This window comes from Microchirus variegatus (genome assembly GCF_963457635.1).
Source record: "Microchirus variegatus genome assembly, chromosome: 5".
In the NCBI taxonomy this organism is placed as follows: Eukaryota; Metazoa; Chordata; class Actinopteri; order Pleuronectiformes; family Soleidae; genus Microchirus; species Microchirus variegatus.
This window is the reverse complement of record NC_139806.1, coordinates 13,024,586-13,045,747: the sequence shown is the minus strand read 5'-3', so window position 1 is coordinate 13,045,747 and position 21,162 is coordinate 13,024,586. Positions and strand designations below refer to the sequence as shown.

General features: G+C 42.0%; 1 protein-coding gene across 1 annotated transcript; it reads right to left on the bottom strand.

The window, feature by feature from the left end:
- Nucleotides 1-1,703: 1,703 nt before the first annotated feature.
- Nucleotides 1,704-20,735, bottom strand: pik3r2 (phosphoinositide-3-kinase, regulatory subunit 2 (beta); the record flags this gene model as incomplete). Its single annotated transcript, XM_083889096.1, has 15 exons — nt 1,704-1,933; nt 2,182-2,352; nt 3,477-3,548; nt 3,646-3,822; nt 3,922-4,064; nt 4,505-4,624; nt 4,837-5,017; nt 5,126-5,224; nt 5,371-5,473; nt 5,573-5,658; nt 6,095-6,305; nt 7,626-7,778; nt 8,222-8,296; nt 9,764-9,856; nt 20,417-20,735. 15 exons carry the CDS (start codon nt 20,733-20,735, stop codon nt 1,726-1,728), a joined length of 2,211 nt encoding a protein of 736 aa, XP_083745222.1. The 3' UTR covers nt 1,704-1,725.
- Between the last annotated feature and the right edge of the window lie 427 nt (nt 20,736-21,162).

The window sequence follows — 21,162 nt, the reverse complement described above, 5'->3', positions numbered from 1 at the left end:
ATCCTTCATTTGGCTCACATTAGTCGGATACTGTGCATCCTTAAACAGATTCTAAGAGCAGAGCAAATAGTCTGAAAACGTAAAAGAGACACAGCGGTTAAACTTTATAAAAACAACAACAACAAAAGCAAATCACATGCACCGTCTGCATGTGCGTCTGAAATATACTGTACAAGTTATATTACTGCGTACTCTCTCTTTTTGTACATCAATGTTCTACAGCTCTGTAAAGTCAAACTTCTGATGAAATGAACAGTCCAGCACGAGGGGGAGTAAGAAGTACCGCGAGGAAATCCGATTAAAACAAAAAAACTTTATCTGCAAGGATGCTGTACCGCTAAATCAAACCAATCTAAAAACTAGAGACGAAGCAAATACAGTACCGAAGATACAAAAAAAGAATCACGCGGATTGATGCTCTGCAAGTGTCTTTAGCGCGTCGAGACGAGACACTCGCGACGAGCGGCTAACAGTTAAGCCTTAAGTCAACGGCTACAGGTGCTACAGTATTTAACAGGATGGAAAAAGACACAACATTTAATACAGGAATCTTTCCACCAGCTCCATTTACATGGAAACATGAATCAAGTGGAACTGCATTTATCAATGCACCTCTCCATCTAGTGTATTGTGATTAAAAAATACTTCTATATTCACAATATACCAAATATGTTGCATGCATTTCTACCGTGACATACAGTATTTACTGTACGTGTCGTACCTCGTCAATTAAAAAGGAGGCCACGCTGAGAGAGAGAGAGAGAGAAGCCAAAGCAGTTGGAAATAAAGATCATTTCATAAAAATATATACCTACGTGTGTATGTTTAAAGCTGTAGCTTTGTCTATGTCGATAGGCATTCGCCATTCACTCTTTTCATCTTCCCCCCCCCCCCCCCCCTGTTCTCGTGACACAGGCTTGTGGTCATTCAAAGCTATTGCTATGGCACTTAAACAAGCCCCAGCAGCTTCTCCCTCCTCTTCTTCTTCGCCCCAGGCTCCAGTGACCCCCCCATCCCCCCTCGCCCGCCCTCGGTCCACAGTCCCTCAGCCGCTTGTAGGTGTGATGCGAGCCGCCTGGTTCCAGTCCTTGTAGTGGATGACAGCTCAGGCTTTTGTCTACAGAGTTTGCAGGCAGTCTGGGGGACGACAGATTGGGCCTTTGTCTATGGACACTCATCATGTGTTCAAGGCAAAAAAGAAAAAGAAAAAAACAATAGTGCCTCATAAATTGTACCATCGTCCCATTCCATCTTTCCTCCTCCTCCTCTTGAAATCTTGAAAATATTTTTGTGTGCTTATATATTTTTTTTCTTCCTTTGACACAGTGAGTTTCTCTGCACCAAAGATGTTTTTTCTCACACTGTACACACACACACACTGTACAGTCACGGCTGGCTAATGTGACTCTCTTGTCGACGCATATCAGCCAGGCTAACTGTATAGTGCTTCAGTTAGCTTTAGCAGTGTTTCTAATGTTGAAGCCATGCTGTTAGCTAGCAAGGAGTGCTCTTTACTGGGGTCAGTGTGGGGGAAAATAAGCACCAGGCTCCAGCCAAACGTGTGGATTTTTAAATGGTGGCTGTCGAGTCTCTTTTGGCTGCCATTTTGACCACATGAACATTGTTCAGAAGTTAATTTTCTCCCCCTCCCCCCCACAGTGCATCTGAGTGAAAATGTAGTTTCCCCACCCTGGTAGGCGTCCAACACTGCTGGTGGAAAAAAAATCATCTGGAGTGCTGGTTCTGGTTCTGAGAGCAGGCCAGGACTGGGTAGGCTAGATTTACATTCAGGTGGTCATTGTGTTGGACCAAGGAGACATTTTTGTAGTGGAGGACCAGGTCTTTGAGGGATGAATACAGATTGTAGGGCTCAGCAAATCCATAACCCGTGGCCGTCTTGTAGATGACACAGTGCTTGGCGTCACCCTCCACACTGAAAAGGAGGACAGACTTCATGTTTACAGATGATCTACATTGTCCTAAAAATCAATAGTGGTACGACTTAAGACCTTTTTTTAAAAAATCACTGCCTTGTTTCTAGAGTGATATCAATTCACTGTAGTATTTCACAAAATGTCAAACAAAATAGTGATTCCAGAACCACCGCAAAACCCAGTTATTGATGTGAAAAGATCATGAGATAAAAGAACGAAAGAAAGAAAGGAAGGAAAACAAACGTACACTACAGAACAGGCGTACGAGCCCTTCTGTGACTGGCTCTCACGGATGAGGAAGGTTCCGTCACATTTGCCTCTCAGCATGTCCTCAGCCTGGGTTCGTTTGATGTCACCAACATACCAGGTGCACTCATCGTGATGGGGTGAGCCTTCATCTTCCTCGAGCGAGTAGGAGCTGTAGAGGAAGCAGAATGCAGCAAACACTCAGTAAGTGGAATTACTACAGCCCGTACAAGTTCAGTCAAACCCAAACTAGACAATAAGACAGTGAGAGAAATATGGTGCAAGTGAGACCAGTTTTTTTTGGACAGAAAAATGCAAACTCTTTCCTCACTGTGACTGCAAGCCCTAAATTTAAGAGAAAAACAATCACTAATGTGTCTCCATGTTTGTTTTACTTTGTTGAAAATAAAACTATAAAAGGATTAGGATAAAACTTCCAAGATGATGCCTGAAGAGAACTTAAGCAGCATTTGGTGTAGGACCAAATGCTGTGGTTCGGTTCGTTTGCGTAGGTGTGAATGTAATCTCGGTATTTTGGTGGGCACCAAATCAACCGGTCCGAGACTTGCCTGAAGGGGTGGTCTCGGACCCCTTCATCCACCCTACTTTGATACGGTTCCTCTTGTGTGAAAGCAACCAAACTAAATGGGACGAAACGGTTGAGTTTAATGCATTATGGGTATGAGATACATAATAACCCCGGATTTCCACCGGGCGCATCAGCGTCAACCTTGGTGACGTGGTTTTGCGCCGTTCTCTGCCACTTCAATCCCCACGGGGGGCGTTATGAGCCAGCCGTTTTCACACGGTGGAAATCGGGGGCTAGTCTGGTTCCGGTGGTCTTCGCGGTCTATTTTGGTTCTTTTATAACTCTACATATGTGAACGCAAACCGTATCCACGTCTGTTTGCTACATTGTAACATTTTTCTGATTGGTGCAGACCAAAGCAATCGAACTATAGGTGTGAAAGCACCCTGAGTTAAGAAACTCGAGTAGCGGTTAATATAGTTGTGCAATTAAAACCGGATTATATTGCCAACTTATTCATTAATTGTGTCACTTTATTCATTCATTCATTCATTCATTCATTCAAAGGACAACTGTTAGCTAGCAGTCCAGCAACAACTGTTGCTACACTCTGTCACAACAATAGCTTGTTTGAACCAAGCGTGGAGACTTCAGTTCATCTCAAACAAAGAGCGTCAACCATTCTCAGAATTTATAGGTGGAGATGCGACGGCACCCAGTCGTCACAAAACTATTTGCTCAGGCACTGCTTCCTTTGAAACACTTACTCATCAGCATCGTTCTTTATGCCCAGCCATTCATTGATCTTCTTCTGCCTTGTCCCCTTCTGTGTCAGCCATCTGCAAAGTCAGAAACACCACAGGTTTAACGCTGACAGACACGTCTGATGCTTGTTTTAGAGTTTGTGTGTGAGTGTGTATTTCAAACAGCGCTCACATCAAATACTGGTCTCTGATCTTGCGGAGCTGCATGAGATCCGGCTTGAGGCTGTTCATCTTCTTGTCAATCTCTCTGTTATCGGAGACCTGCTGTCTGAGGTCCTGCTCCAGTTTCCGCTTGCTGTCATGGATCTCCTTCACGCGAGATTTCAAACGCTCCGAGTTGCTCTGGATCCTGATACATTTATGGAAAATATTCAGCAACAAAACAAAATGCATTCATTGACTTTGTGCTTCGCGTGTACTCAAACAAACAAACAAACAAAAAAAGTACTTTTGTATCTCCTTTTCGTTGCCTTCACGCTGAAAGCGCTCCAAAGACTCTCTGCTGTAACGCTCCTGAGTCTCACACTGCTCCTCGAAGATCTTGATGGTCTCATTGAAGGCTTCAATGGCTGTGCGCTTCATCTGCAGCTCCTGTCCAGTAAAAGGAGATGAAGAAAAACTATGACTGTCCAGACCCATGTTGTATTTCATTCTATGGAAGCTCATTTCTGCCAGTGTGATGAAAAACAAAAGATCCTGTAAGTCATTATGAGTTAATATCTCAAATATTGACTTACTATCACAAAATAATTACTAAGTCATTATAAGTAATTGTTTTGAGATGCTAAGTAATTGTTTTGAGATACTAAGTCATTATTTTTGAGATACTAAGTCATTATTTTTGAGATACTAAGTCAATATTTTGAGATTTTTTCTCCATGCTGTTCATATTAAATGAAGTGGATAAAATTCTCAATTCTCTAATATTAGATAACTAAGTATTTTAATGAAACTTAACTATGTGTGTATACTGTGTTGCATATTCCTAGTTTGTATACGTGTTTGTGCATCTATACGTGGTGAACACGTACCTGTGAGGTGCGAGTGTATTCCTCGTACAGACAGTCATACTCGCGGCTCTTCTCCTGGTACTGCTCATGATAAACCTTCAGCTGCTCTCCCACCTCCTCGATGCTGTTCTCCTTCACCAGCTGAGACATGGAAACAGTAGAACAGCGCGACATCAACAACATTCTGACGAATAACACAGTCAAAACAGGCCATTATTCATCAAAAAACAACAAGGTTTGCTGAGGATTTCTACATCAACTGAGATTTGTAGAAGAATTTGATGATTCAATACCGCAAAGTGAATTTGACAACTCATGTTACAAATGGTGACAAAATCTGCAGCTTCACCAACCTGCTGGTATTTGGAGATGGGGTACAAAAGCCTGGTGTCCAGCTTGGCGTTGTACTGGGCCAGGGACTCATGGCGGTAGTGATTGATGAGCTCCACCACAGTCAGGAAGGTAAGAGGCTCTGAGAAGCCGTACCTGCCGTCTCTGTGGTAAATCTTTATGAGCTTGTTGTTTCCTCCTTTCCTGCAGGGGGAGACAGGAGCCACAGGAGAATCAGAACCAATGTAGCTGTACACAGAATTAAGGAGTATGTCAGTTTAGGGGAGGTTTAAACGAGAGGTGGAGCTTTACCTGAGGGTGAGTGTGTACTCGCCCTCTAGTTTACTGGAGGCATCCCGCACCAGAAAGGTGCCATCTGGAGTGTCTCGCAGCTTCTCATTCACTTCCTCTCTGTAAATACAGCAGCATACACAAACTCAGCTTTAATAACATCTTAATAATCACGATTTCTCAAGATTGTTACATGGCTCAAAGACAGAAAACTAAACAAAGATGTAAAATGAGTATTAAATTTGATCAAATCTTTCATGCTTTACCTAGAGATTTCTCCCCAGTACCACTCAGCATCATTCAGCAGGCTGCTCGTGTCCGTCTTGGCTAATGGTGCCATTTTTGACTTAACAGGCTTTGCAGGAAGAACTACAAACACACAAAAAACACACACAGTGAAACCCGAGAAACTTACAAAAACATGAAAAAAGTATCACTATGCAGGCCTTGATAAGAAAAAAAGGGCACCTGGAGGAGTGAGGTCCTGCTCCATGGTTTTCTCTATCAACAACCTCTCCACCACAAGGGCAGGGAAATTCTCATCAAGTGATAACCTGCAAATCAACCAATAATTGAATGAAGTAATTAATCACCATCAACATTTGGCTGGAGGACTCAAACCCTAACCAGACCTGGTATTCTCGTCTTTCCTGAGTAATCTGAACAAAACGAATCAAATGTTTTGATTATTTAAAGCTAAATTACTGAAAATTAATGACCTCTCACAGGCAACACTTTAGAAATTGTACAATTGTATTTCATGTTACAGAAGGGTGTGTAGAGCCTTGATTCACACCGTTTCTGGTTCCCGAATCAAATTTAGTTTCGGCTTAACTAGTGTGAAGGCAGATATAGAGACAAGAGGAACCATGTCTGTGCTTGCTGGTGTGAAAGCCTCTCTCAGGACAGATGTCAATACCAGGCGTGAATGAGAGTATAACAGCTCACAGAACTAATAATGTCAACTTCACACACAAGAAAATCATTTACCAAGGGGTGGAGGGGCCTGTCCGTATGAGCAATGGTCCAAAGATGTTTCCCAGTGTGTGAGTGTCCAGGCCATTGCTGGCCTGCACCTGCGTGACCTTAGCCAGGTGAGTGAGGAGGTATTGAAGGGTGAGGCAGTTATGGAGAGGGACTGTAGTGGAGCTTTCGAGGACCAGGCTAACCTCTCTGTCATGGCTACCAGCTACCGCACCATCTGGAAGAGTGATTCAGATAAACATGATGGCAGGTTCACACAAAATCCCACACTGAACAAATATGTATATAATGTCAATTATACAGTCAGATTGTGCCACATGAGAATAGTGCGAGTAATGACAAGGAATTTTCAATGATTGTTACTGCAAATAGGACCAGTGTGAATCAGAAATTAAATCACAGCATCTTTTAAACACAGGAGAATCAGCTCGAGCATTGCTAACATGCCACATTGACTTCATCGTCTCTCAACACTTGGCTCTATTCTCTCAGCGCTGACATGTGACTGACCTCAATCACCAGGACATTAGGCTCACTTTAGGCCTCATTTAATTCTAAAATTACCACCATTTAAGTATGTTTTTTTCCACTTACACAAGATCAGCAGCACACAGATCATTTTTATGGCTTTTTTTTTAATGGTGCTTTGCCATTATATTGCACAAAACAATACATTTCCCTCATGCTTCTTTTCATTTCCTTCAAGAACAATATCAGCAGAATTAACCTAGTTCACCTGATTCAACAAAGATCTACATAAAGCAAGTCTCCAGTCCATCACAGGACCACATATCTATACTAATAACCATTCACTCTCACACATACAGTCAATTTAGAGTGTCCAAATAGCCTAATCCCCAAATCTCCACATTTTTGGACGGCCTAAAAATCGTTACAGGTTATTTATTTTTGTCTTTTGTATCTTAATATGCAAGTTATGAGTTATAATTAGTGGCCCACTGATATTAATTATTGTAAAAGTTTGCACTTATGAATAACTTGAATAACTTTGGAGGAAACACGGTCATCAGCTTAACATGACAGTGTGTTTTTCTTTCTCCTGTCGCCTGACAACATTCCCACGCTGCAAACAGTCAGTGATTTGTTTTACGTTACGACTGACTGAGACAAGAGGAGGATGCACGACAGCATTATAGCACTAGTAAAAGTAAGACTGCTGCAACAGATTAAATATGGTTTAATACGAGAAGAAGCCCCCACGAAAACTGGACTCTACTGCACTGGATCTTTACTGGAACAAAACTTTAATTAAAACTTAGAGGAAATTTAGAACAACATTATGTTGTTTCTTTGTTTTTTTGAAGACTATAGCACTGGCTTTGCACGTTCGAGTCCACATTTGTTTAGCATTTTTTTCTCTTGCGTTCCAATAACACTGATTTGTATCAGGAAAAACCTGAGCCAATTCTGTAAGGACACATAAGAGTTGATAACCTGTCCTAATAGGACAAGAAGTTATGTCCAATCAATACAAGTGTGAAGCTGAAGCACTTCCTCCTAAGGAAATCTACAGTACCTGCTGACTGTTGCAGGACCTGCTGCTGCAGTGTGACAACAGTTTGGAGGTGAGGGTAGATGCAGGCAGGGATGACGGGTGATGGGAGCTCCCTCAGGTAGTTCAGGACGCACTCCGAGAGGTAACCTACGTCTCTCTGACACGCTTCACTCTCTGGACCACAAAGAAATACAATAGACAAAAGAAATTTAGAGGCAAGATCAGGGAAACTTTCACCAATATAAAGATTCATTACACAAAAATACATTTTATTTTTATTCATTTTGGACTGTGCTAATGCACTTTTGGTTTAGGAATCCTGTAAATTTAAAGAAGCAGGACTATGGTCAAGAGTGCAAACCAGGACAGATGGGCTAAAGTGGGCAGGAAAAGAGAATGGATTACATTCATTTTCAATTTTTAACAGGCAGGTGAGAAGCACCATTCATCTACTGCACAGCCAACAGGAGAAAACTATACGTCATCAATCATTTACATGCTGTAAATATACATTTTGTAAACTTAGAAATAGGAAAGTTCTGGGAAAAAAAGCAGCATGTGCAAAGTACAGTGCAGGCTTATACTAAACAACCCAATTCATTATCAAATGGACTCACCAGAGCTGAGACTGTACACCGGGCTTTCGGGGGGCGAGGAGCCAACTGTCCTGTACAAGGTCTTGGTGTCCAGACCTGAAAAAGAAAGAAAATGCAACATATTTGAAGTTCACAGTCCAGAGCTACACATAAACATAGTCTAAACACAAAAGAAAAAATAACACAATCCAGAGGAGCACAGTAGAAACTCAGAAACCGTAAGAAATTAAGCAGATATAAAATGACGTGTACATGACGAAGCAGTTAATACAAATTGAAAATACTCTGCTCACATCCAACAGCACAGAGGAGAACTAATCCAGTGGTCTGTCAAAAGTTTCAAGAACATATTCTTCTTTTATTGTGGAAAATGTGTGTGTTTCATTTAGTTACTCTGAATGCCAGGCGGCACAGACATTATAAATGGTCTAAACTAAAATCCTGCATTACAAGATTCTTTTCAGCAGAGATTGTTCCGTAAGGGAATTTTATACAACCTGTGAAAATATTCCTGAGATTTTTTTTTTTTACTCTGAATGACTCTGAAATTCCTCCCACATACTTCCATACACACACACACAAACACACACTTAGAAACACTGGGTCTAGACAGCTTCCATCTAGGAGACAATTCCTTGGGTCAGGACAGTCTCTCAGGTAGTTGTGAAAGCCACACCATGCAGTCAGACTGGGGAATAGTTCAGTATTTCTGCTACATTATAGTATTTACATTCAAAAGGTAGACATCCTGTCGCACATGTTTCATCATTTACAAGTGTGAGAAGAATTTTGGTGGGCGTCTCAGATTAGAGCTGCAACTAACGATTATTTTAATAATAATAGTAATCGATTAATCTGTCCATTATTTTCTCGATTAATCCTTCGGTCAATAAAATGTCAGAAAATGTCAAAAAAAATGTTGATCAGTGTTTGTCTCTAATGTCTTGTTTTGTCCACAAACCAAAATGATTCAGTTTTAATGATTTCTTCATTATGTGGAGCAAAGAAGCGAAGAAAATATTCACATTTAAGAAGCTAAAACTATCATAAATATTGTATTAATCATGAAAAAAGCTTCAAACCGATGAATCGATTATCTGTTCTTAAACAAAACTCTGTCTTTAACATAATGTGCAAGATAAGTAGACTTTATTATTTCAACTGTTAGAGGAAGACAGAAAAAGGGGGAGGGGGGGCAGGAAATGGAAACCACTATTTGTCAATAACTTAGTGTGAATCAAACCCGCTGTACAGGATTCTCAGTGAGACAAAAATGAAAGTTCCTCTGACTTCACTTCAATGGAGAAAAAAAAAAAAACTACATGGAGGTCCTGAGAGTGTGCATGATCTGGTGCTCGCTTCTTCTTCTAAATCTGTGCGACTGTCTGACTGCACTCACATGTCTATAGATCTACACTTGTGCAACTGCTGGCATGAGAGCAAGAGGCAGATGGTGGGAAGGAGACAGTTGCACATAGACGAAAGGCGGGGAGGTGGAAATGGAGAGAGAGAGAATCAGTGGGACAGACGGACACAGTCGATGGCTGGCTGACATGGATATACCTCTCTTCTCTATGGCTTGGATCAGGCTGATGAGAGCTGGGGGAGCCGTCTCCGGTGGTGTGAACTGCTCACTCAGGTCCAGCACAGAAACAGCTGAAACAACAACACAAATCACTGTTACACTTCTGGCACAAAGCCTCTGAAAGAACCCAGGGGGCTGCAGCACTGACAAGGGAACGGTTAACAAGGAGCAGTTGGAGATATACAGAGTGTGCATGTAATATTGTCTGTTACACTGCATATACAATTTGGGAAGAACACTGAATCGTTGCCAAGAAGCAAACCTGGTTTCTTTTAGTGATATAACAAAAATCCTTTGAAATATAATTAAAACAGAAAGGACTTCAATCCTGTGTTTGTAGTCTGGAAGTGTAGTTGAAGAGAAAAACTAATAAAACCAGGAGAGCAAATTTGGTAAATGTACAAAATAATGAAAACAGGAATTATCCATATGAGGTCACAAATAACAGACTGCTGATGCCAAGCAAAAAAAACTTTATCTACTTTACAACTCCCTACAGACTAAATCAAACATTTTTTCAGTACGAAAGAAAAAGGAGAAAGCAAAAGAGGAAAAAAAAGAGATCCTATTTCCCTCCCTCACTCCCGCCCTCCCCTCCCCTATTTTCCCTTTTCTTCTCTCCCCTCTTGCTTTCTCTTCTCCCCTCCGTTCCGTCGTGCTCAGTGTTTCACCTTAGCTCTTTGCGTGAGTGGAGCACAATAAAGGATTTAATCAAAACTCCTGAACAAGCAAAAGCCCTGTGGCAGTGCGCCAGACCAGACCCGACCTGGACGGGCAGGCGGGCAGGCAGCGCTTCCTATTCGTCCCAAAGCAGAGCTGTGAGCGGGGGTCTGAGGAGGGGGAGGTAGGGGTGAGGGGGGGAACACTGGGAGCAGGGAGGGCCTGGCCTGGCCGGGGCTTGGCAGTAGGCGCCTGTTCCTGGCACAGCTCGGCTAAACCGCTGCTGATTATTAATTTGAGGAGTTCAAACAAGAAGCGCCGCGTCAGCACATTCCGTCCCCGTCTTTTACACACACACACACACACACACACACACACTCTCTCTCTCTCTCTCTGGTTCTTGTTCTGAGTCTCCCTGGATGTCTCCAGCCCTCACTCTCGCTCTCTCATTCTTGCTCTTTGCAGGACTTTCTCTCATTGTTTTCCTCTCTCCTAGTCTTTTACTCAAGTTTCATTAAATCTTTCTCTTTCAGCTTCCCCTTTTTTCATCGTCTTTCTACGTCTGTCTGAAACTTAGCCTGGTAGCGGCTCCAGCTTAATTTCTGTGCAGTGCAGTTATTATTTTAAACATTTTAAAACACACAAAAATAAATAAATAAATACACAATTGCCAACTACTTTTATTGGCATTTTCTGATCTGCATCTGCTATCAGCAGGGCACCATAATTAACGAGTGTATAATAGTATGTGATTTGTTTGCTCGGCACTCCAACCTATGTTTATCAGCACATTTCCATCCACACTTAAGGTCAAGCTGTGGTTGTAGCTCAACTTCACCGTCCTTGTCCCAGTAAACAAGCATGAGCAGAGAAACTATTTATTAAATGATGTGTGTGAAATAACTTCCACGATGCTAGGTTGCTAAATACACTCATTTCAGGATTTGGGCGGTTTCCAGTTGACCTTTTACGTCCCTAACCCTAACCCATCACAGACCAAGCAAGTGGGCCAATCTAACCGGACATATACATGAAAGAAATTCAATTTAGTACAATATCAGTCAGGCCAACATGTTAAAATGCATTTTTAAACTCTGGTTCAAGTGTAAATGTACCAACTGGAGTGATTTATACACAGCGCCCTCTATGGCTCCCTCTACAAACTGCCTTGTGATTGGTCCAAGTCTCCTGTCACTGGCCTGTTTTCCCATGGCTGTAAACAGAGCTACACAATTCTAGTTCCCTCAGATCACTTAATTAGCATAATGCGAAAAAGTATTTATAGAATTATTGTTCAATGTTGCCTGACCCAGCTTTAAATGTCATAAAAGAAAAGACTATGAATGGAATGTCATTAAACAGATGCAGCTGATGAGGACATCGGTAAAACCAACACTAATCATGAGTCAGTGTTGTTAGTGTTCTGAGTTGGTGTCCCAAAATAACAGTTTACATAAATGTGTAATTAATAACCGGGTTAAATAAAATAAATAAATAAATAAATAATAAATATATAAATAAATACAATTATTTTTATTATTTGTTTCATTTAATCAACTGCCAGCACAAAATAAGTCAAAATATCCTCATACGAGGCCAAAAGTAGGGAGAAGGAAAACGAATCGACATGTTTTTCCAAGAAGATGAAGATGTTTTCACTCCTACAAATATAAAAGAAAATGAGTCAAATGTCGACTTCCATGCAAAGAGGGAGGATTTCTTTTTTCTGGCAACGCAGTCGGAACTCTCTGGGCTCTGGATACGATACGGGACAAGGGAGAGAGCGAGAAAGTGGGGCTGGGGGTAAAGTAGTAGCAACTCCTTAGTCAATTAGAACCACTTCCTTGGCAGACGACAAGCCAAGGCTGGCTTTGCACGACAACGATCTGAACACAAACCGCAAAAGTGGCGTTGCGTTCCCACTTTTTATTTTGCGTTTAGACAAGCATTTTTGGGCGGAAATCTGCATGCACACAGTGACGCAAAAGTGTGTGAAATTTGATGTAGTATGCATGCCAGGTGGCTAGGTGGCACTGTGAAGCACTGTCATACAACAACACCAGGAGCGCGCGCATGCGATGAAACGTCCTTCTACTTCCCTCTAGTAGCGCTGAGTAGCCCACAGTCGAAAAACCACAACATTAACTCGGCGTAATTGCTGAAATGACTCCTGGATAGGTATCAGAGCAGCTAAGGCAACTTGAATGTCAGACTGATGGATCGAATCCGACATGTTTCTTGTTGTTTGGCTGTACTGCACATGGATCTGACGTCAACGCGTACAGGAGGATAGCCAGCGGTGGTGGTGCCAACTTCAGCGTCGTGCAAGCGTGAGCAGCTCAGAAAACACGCGTTTTTAAGATTTCCACTCTGGAGGGTGGGTTAATTTTTTTGCGTTTTTAAGCCCCAAAAACGCCGTCACCGTCTAAATGAAAGGCACATCTGATAAGATATTTTGTCGGTTTCACCCGGGAGCGTTGCCGTGTAAAGCCAGCCTAAAGGCCACATTATACTTCGCCGACCGCGTATGCGTTATCCAACTGCGTCACCACGGATACGACTCGAGCCTTCATACTTCTGCGTCGTGGTGACGGATACGCGCTGCAATTTCCCGCCCGATCAGTAGGGGTCGCTGCGCAAGGTTGTTGTGCTTCTGGCTACAGTGAGCAATGGCGTCGAGAGAGAAAGACTGTTGTTGTTGAAACAATTGCCGTTTCTCACTTTTCTGTGTCACGGAACGCAGTTTTAAGATAATTTGATGCGAGAAATTGGCCATTTAGAGTCTAAACATGTGCTGTGTGTATTAAGATACGACGTATTTATAGTTTGGCAGCGACGTTGTCGGCAGGGATGAGCTCCCCCTCTGTGGACGCTCGGGTGTGCACTGTGAGCCGGCACAGAGCAGCGTTATCTCGGCCTGTCCTGAGGACCAATCGCAGCTCTTGCCGTCTCCGTTGTCCCTTGACGGAGTGACGGACACTTAAAAAATATTTTGTGCAGTCGGAGACGACGCAGAGGCTCTTCGACAGGCTCTGCGTCGACGCAGAGTCTCTGCGTAACCTACGTAGAGCACTTTACGCAGGAGTATAAATTGGGCTTAAGAGACAGCCATATGACTTGACATGTCCTGTGATGTTGCCAGTGGAAGGAAGGGAGAGAGAGTCAGAGATATAAAGAGGTATTCTAGGTATTCTTGCCCTGACATCTTATCAAGCAATTCCTGGTGCGTTCAGAGTTAGTCTAAATAATGCATGGATTCACATCCCAAGTCTCATGACCTTGTTTTGAACAAGAAAAGTTCTAATCAAACAGAGTCATTCAACAACATCTGCCAAGGAGAGGAGACTCGCAAACCTATGTGCCATGTGTTTCCTGTCCAAACATGAAGAAGAGTGTGTGAAGGTCAGAAGAAAGTTGCAGATCCTGTCTCTAAGGCAAGTGGCAGTCAGGCAAAAGTAGGCTGAACGAAGGAAAGCTATGCAAAGCTAAATATTTGCTCTCTATCTCCTGCATCAGTACGCTTATGTAATATGTAGCTGGCTCTGAGGCATTCTCCCTCTCAGAGCTGTGTGACAGAGAATGAAGCGTCTCCATGTGCAGAGATATCGCGTTAATTCATTCGCAGGATTTCACGAGAATAATCAAAACTCAGAGGGATTTTCACATGAACGCTGATGCTGGGGATTTGTGCTGATCTTATGTTAATGTACTGTAGCTATGATATGTAGTCAAAATGCCACTTTGATTCACAATTGGAGCAAAATACTTCAGATTAACTTTGTATTATGATTCAATGAGTATTTCCACTTGACATTTTCCTCCTTAAACCAAAAGTGAACTGCTACGTTTAGCCGCCCCTGTTAATAATAATAAGAAAAACACAATCAGGCCAAGTAGAAAACAAAGTATTTTTAGCTTTGCCTACTCGGTGTTCACTAAGTTACTGCTGTAGGAAAATAAATAAATCACTGGTCCAAAATTAACGGAGACTCACAGGACAGGGAAAACGGGACACAGCACAAACATGAGCTTTCGAGTGATCATGCTTCAAATTAAATGAAAAAAATGTCATTTCAAAACCCCTGGATTGCGGATAACACTGATAAACAGAAACGTATGTGGTAAATTTGCCGTTTCTCTTCATCCAGCCAGTAGAAATATTATGATTCTGCAAGAGATAACAATTTTTTAAACCATTTTGACTAAAAATGCTTAACACTTTCATTCTAATTGACAACAAATCCCACAAAGGGAGTGTAATTTGTGGTTCGTATTAGCTGTAGCCTGAGTTTTGCCTAATTCAATTTACCATCATCAGTGAATGGCAGATTCTTACAATTAAAAATCCCACAGAAGAGCTCTATGAGTTTCCCGTATTTAACTGGCCTCCATATGCAAGTATTTAAAGCCAAGATGCAAATAAATCTCTTTATTGACAAATCTGGGGAACATCCATTAAAACATATTTGAACCATGCTGTTTACTCCAAGCATGTGTGTTCCTTGTGTGCAGTGTTGACAAGGCCAGTTGGTGTCTGGCTCACGGATGGTGTGTAACGGTGTGTCTGCTCCTGGTCAGGTTTCAATGCTGCATGTCTTCACTGCATCCAAACTATGTAGACAGGCGATGCATCATAAACAGACACTAGCTACTCTTCTGTCATAACATGCTTCAAAGCTACACGTGTACAACCGAGCCTCTGCAACCATGTCACGAATCGCGATTCCTATGTGAATCAATTTTTTTCCCCCACCCCTATGCTTGAGTATCATGATCAGGATCCAAGTATTATCACAAGGACATAATGTATATACACACTTTTATATGTATTGTCAGAATCAGCCCCAGCAAATCCAAGAACAATGCCAAACTGTAGATCCTTTTAAAAAATGCGTTAATCTCCAACTGTTTGGCAACGAACATTCTGAAATCTCAATATTTAACAGAGGAGTCTGGTGTATAACAGACAGCACTGTCGAAAGCCGGCGATTGTGAGCCAGATCACTAAACGTTCAGCTGCATTTCAGTTCAGAGACTGTCGGATGCAGAGCTGGAGCTTTTCCCTTTGGATGAAACAGACCCTGGTTCTGTAAAACAATTCTACAGAAACAACTAACTAACCCACTCTTCATTAAACTCAAAACACTTCAATTTAAAGATCTGGTCCATTTCAAATGTACACAAAGTTTGTACAAAGCTAAAAACAAAACTATTACCATCGATATCCACAGGTTCCAACTGAGGGAAAAGCTGGTTAATCACATTTAACTAACAATTAGTATGAACTAACAGCAAACATCGCTGTGTTACAGTCAAATGATGTCAAAATCTGAATAATGTACTTCAAATATGGACATCATTGATTGAATAAGTTCAAAGCACTGCTCAGAAACAACAAACTGACTGGATATATAATGGAACATGATGTTTAGATAATCTTGATCGTATTTTTTCCAGTAGTTTATATAATGAAAATGGAAAGCTTCACAATGTTTACCATTTCAGTTTAAAGGCATAAAGTAAAGAGGGGGTAGGGCTCGATAAGATCTTTCCTACTCCTTACAGACACGGAACAATGGAGGCATTTTATTTCCTTTTCAGTTTAGTTAGAGCTCTTCATTTTGGTTTCTCAGGCTTTTTATCATTATTATTATCATTTGTCCAAATAAACTCATTCATTCATTCATACACTCATGATCAACAATAAATGCTCTACTGTTATCATTCTGCTGAAAGAAAGACAGGGCACGTTGTTTCACCCCATGCTTTCACCAAGCAACTGTACAATCTGTACTTTAGTGTGTTTGTGGTTTGCTCAAACTATTAATATTTCATTAAGAATCCTTCATGCCTAAATGCGTCGTGCTCTGAAAGCTCCGGGGATAACATTTTCTACGGCTCCATAAATTATAACATGCTAACATTTTTGGTAAAAGTCCAGGAGAATAATGCAACTGTCAGAAGAGAAACCAATTACAGCTGGTTCCTATATTTGCACTTGGACGCGGCCTCGGCTTACACTGGTCTCCCACCCTCTCCAGCCTCTCCATGTCTCCTTCCCATTCTCTTTCGGTAGTGTTCAGCCGCTCTCCCACCCCTCCCAGCCCCTCCGTGGGTTCTTTGAAAGTGTTTTCCTGGTAAGGCACAGGGAGCGGAGAGTGAGCGGAGGCCTCTCCTTTCTGAGAACTGGCCCTGCTAACATGGTTTATTGCTGCCCAGAGACAGTATCAGACGTGTATGTGAATCAGGGAGGGAGGACGGGAGGAGAAGGGGGGGGTGAGAGTGAGGGGAGGGGAGTGGGAATGAGAGAGGGAATACGAAGGGAGGAGTTTGCAAAAATGCCAAGCCATGGTTCACTTCAGCAGGCAGTTAAAGTGAGGCCAAAGAGAGGAAAGACCCAAAGGAGGGAAGGGAGAAGAAAAAAAACCCCTCTGGGTTTTTGTACAATTATTTCTGCTGCATGTTGAGTAAGGTTTTGCAATTGTATCTGGAGAATGAAAATTATTTTGGTCCAACTTTGCACAAAACAACGCCTAAAAAACACAGAACAGAAACCCAAGAACAAAATAGAACTCTTTCATTCTTCATTATTGGAACATCTTTATGAACTTGTGTTGCCGTGTTGTTGTCGACAGACTGCAGTGAATGAGAAACACGAGTTCCTTAAAATCAGTAAGAGATTAAGGAACAACATGATTAGAGTTTTTACGTGCGTATTCTTGTGAAAAAAAAGACGTCAAACTGAATATCACTGTAGTGCTGGTTCACAGTGAACAGAGGTTTATTTCTGTCGCTGAACCAAAAACTATTAAATCAGACTAAACCTGATAATAAAAGACTAAGTCGAAATACACAATTCCCCTACGTATTTGCTACAGTCATGAACTGCTCTGACACTACAGAGCTGGTACTTGCGCGCACACACACACACACACACACACACACACACACACACACACACACACACACACACACACACACACACACACACACACACACACACACACACACACACACACACACACACACACACACACACACACACACACACACACACACACACAAAAAGAAAAAAAAACCAAGACTGGAAATGTTCCAGTCTTGGTTCAAATGTATTGTTGGGGGTTGAGTAGAAATCTGATAACCAGGCAGCTGCATGTAAATGTGGGTTTTACAGCCACCAGGTTGCTGCATAAAAAACAGATTTTCTTTTACTTTATGTATTTCATCTACTACTATTCTTTTTGTGCTGGTATTTAAAAAGCAGTCACCTCACAGTCGTACTTTCTCTTTTCTTCTGGAGCAAACAAACTGATAAGATTCCAATATCACACACGACGAGCTAAATGAAGTATTGACGCGTTTGGCTATCCGTGAAAGGACGTTCACTTGGATCGGACAACTTCCCTGACCACCAGAACGTGGTGCTGCACCTTGATACCAAATATTACCATCCCTGTGAATAGTAAATGGGCCACGCTAACAATAGATCTATTCACACAATGACCAGGGTTTCTGTTTCTTCGGGGAAATGAAGATGATATTTGTAAAATAACCCCCACACCCCCCCATCCCACTTCTCACCTCACTTCCCACTCATCTCTCTTGGTTCTTCTGCCCCTTTTCTTTCCAAATCAGACAGAAACGCCTGCTGCCCAACTGGTTTGTCTCAGTGCCTGTCAAATCAAGAGAACTGTTGTCCTTCTCACCTGCTTCTGCTGGACAGAGTTAAAAGGAGTTGCCGTGTGTATATTCTCTTATTCTCTATTATTTGATAAGAACTCCAGACTCTGCGTTATCTACATTTGTGCTGCAGCTATGATATCCCCTGCTTTTAGGACTTTTAAGAGGAAAAAAAAATACTGAGAAATGAATTCCAACTAATGAATTTGAATGAGGCCCAGTGTACTTTGTTGTACTCGATGAATAGCCAGTTGGCTCAACTAGAGGTAATTCAGAGTTCACAGCCTACGTGCTCAGAGTGGTACTAAGTCCATTTGTCATAAAAAAAGCACAGGGGATTTGCAGAGAATAGAGTCTTTGACAGAAGACAAATGCATGCTTTTAGATGAAGAATAATATATTTCAAACAATTATTTATCTGTTTTGGCCCTGTGCATCTTTGCCTCTGGCATCATATATAAGGAAGCAATAAATTAACCACCTGAAGCCAAAAGCAAATGAGGAAAAATCATGGAAATCTTGGGAAAGTAGAAGATCTTTGGTAACAAATCAAAGTTTTTACTTGGAGGTGAGCTTGCTTAAGTCGCCCAATCCATGCCATGTCAATGTTTGACTTGGACACCGTCGTGGCTGAAAGCAGGCACTTACCACCATGAATAAATATCAGACATGCCCGAAGTCACAGCAGCGACGAGAGGTGTGAAAGAACAGAGCACTTATCTCTCAGGGAAAAAATGCAAAACTCTCCATTTGCACAAAATACAAACACACCTATCGAAACATTAGTCTCTGTTCAACCGGGTTTGTGTGCCAAAAAATGCCATTATTATCTCTTCTTTGGATTTAACAGAGCCGAAACCAGTCCTTGCAGCCTCTCCATGTCGGCACAATTATTTACTCACAGTTGAGCAGAGACGATAACATCACAAGGAAGGAGCTGCACGGAGTGTGTTGATTGTTAAGGATGTGTGTGTGCTTGTTCTGAATTCAAAATACTACAACAAAAGTTAGCATACCTCTTGAAATTACACATTCAGTTTCTCCCTAAAACAAATAGAAATACAATAATTTTTTTATTTATTTTTTTAACAAAAAAGCAGGGGAAGCTGGACGGAGGCCAACGCAGCTGTGCACTGCCTCTAACCCGGGAAACTGGACATACGAGAAAGATGTAATTTCCTCCTTCCTTCCTTTGGTTTTTAGCTCCGGGTTGTCGTGGCAACTGTGGTAAAGGAATCTCATCTACCTTCGATCTGTGCGAGGCAGATTGTGTGCATGGCGTTGTCTACATTCATATACAACGGAGAAAGATAAAAAATATTTAACTATCACTATAAACAACAAAGGGAAGTTGAAGGTAAATTACGACATATTTGGGGCTGGTTCTTGAGTTTTCGTACATGTTCAGGTCACCAAAAATGCTATTGTTGGGGAGAAGAGGAAGAAAAAAAAGAAGAAAAACAATAATCGAGGGGGGGGGGGGGGGGGGTAGGAAGTTTGCACCACTGAAGCACAAGGTGACCGTACTGCACCTTTCAAGATGATTAATTTGCACAGTTGATGACAAACAAACTAAATTGAATATATGCAACCAAGTAGGAAAATTGATAAAGTCAATTGAGGGAAAAAAAAAGTATTTTTAAAAGTGTTCTGTGAGAGTACAATAACTTGTGATGCTCATTATCAATGTCATAATATAATTTTCATTAGATTCTGGTTCTGGTTTCTCATAGAACACTTCAGTTATAAAATGTTTTTGTGCTGTGAGCGTGAGCTTATTATAATATTAACTTTATAATAATATATTGAATACAACAGAGCTACTGTGCGTCTTCCCAGTGAATATTGGGGGGTTTGCGTGATAGCGTCTGTGTCGCAGAACATCATGCTTTTCATTTTGGCACATACGAGACGTGTGCCTCACGCGAGTGATGTTGCTCTTTCCTAATTTTTCTGTGAGCTGCATGACTTTTACAGCAAAATTAACTTCGTTCATCTGTTGAAAATGTCACAAACACGACACACTCCGTACCCATTTCACAGTAAAAGCACTCCAGTGTTTGAGATCCCCCGGAACGCATTCATTTTTCAACAAATCTTTTACTAAAATATTAGGAGGACAGATAAACGGCTTCATAGTAATGAGTTAATAACAATGGAGTACTGACAGTAATTTAAAGTGTATTATTTAACGTAAAACAGAAGCAGCTCTGCTGTTTGGACAACAGGTGAGTGAAACTCAGCAGATCAGTGACGTAACCAACATCTTCTACTTAAAACACCCTTACCTTGAGAGGATTCTGGTCTGGGAGCAGCGGGTAGTGGTCGCTGGGACCTTGGTTGACTTGATGGCAGTGTCATCTTGACAGAGCCCACATATTCGACATAAGTCCCAGGGAAGTCTCCTCTCTGCTTGGTGCGCTCGTTGTATCCGAGGAGCCATCCCAGACACTCTGGTCGCTCCTCGCAGCCCTCCTGGTAGTTCTCCATGGACAACAGAGTGGCTTTGCTGACTGTGAGAAGATCACCAGGATGCAAGTCCAAGTCCTCTTCCTGGTCCTTGGTAAATGCATAGAGAGCACGGTACTGAAAATCCTCTGCCGCCATTTTGTTATGGAGACAGAAGTCAAAATGGCCCCTAAAAAGAGGATTAGATGGTGCAGCCTAAGTGCCACTGCAACAACAGGGTAACAAAAATCCTCCTCAGAACCGGAAAGGCTGTTGAGACTAAATTCTGGTGTTGGAGGTGAGTTTGTTTTGGGGGAAGGGGTAGGGGAATAATGGGAGGAGGAGGAGGAGGAGGAGGAGTCACCCGAAGCTTAGGAGCATTTTCAAAAGTGGACAAGATGGCGTTCTGCCGTTATGTCTACGGCAGCAGTTTCAGACCTGACCGGTGTTGGTGGACTGGTGCAATTTCCTCAGCTTGATTCCTCTGTTGAGCCAGATGATGGAGCAGAGGGAGAGCATTGGCAACATGCTCTTTCAAGCAGCGAAAACCTGCTGGCTTGGTGCTGTCGGAAGAGCCGGGGAAAAG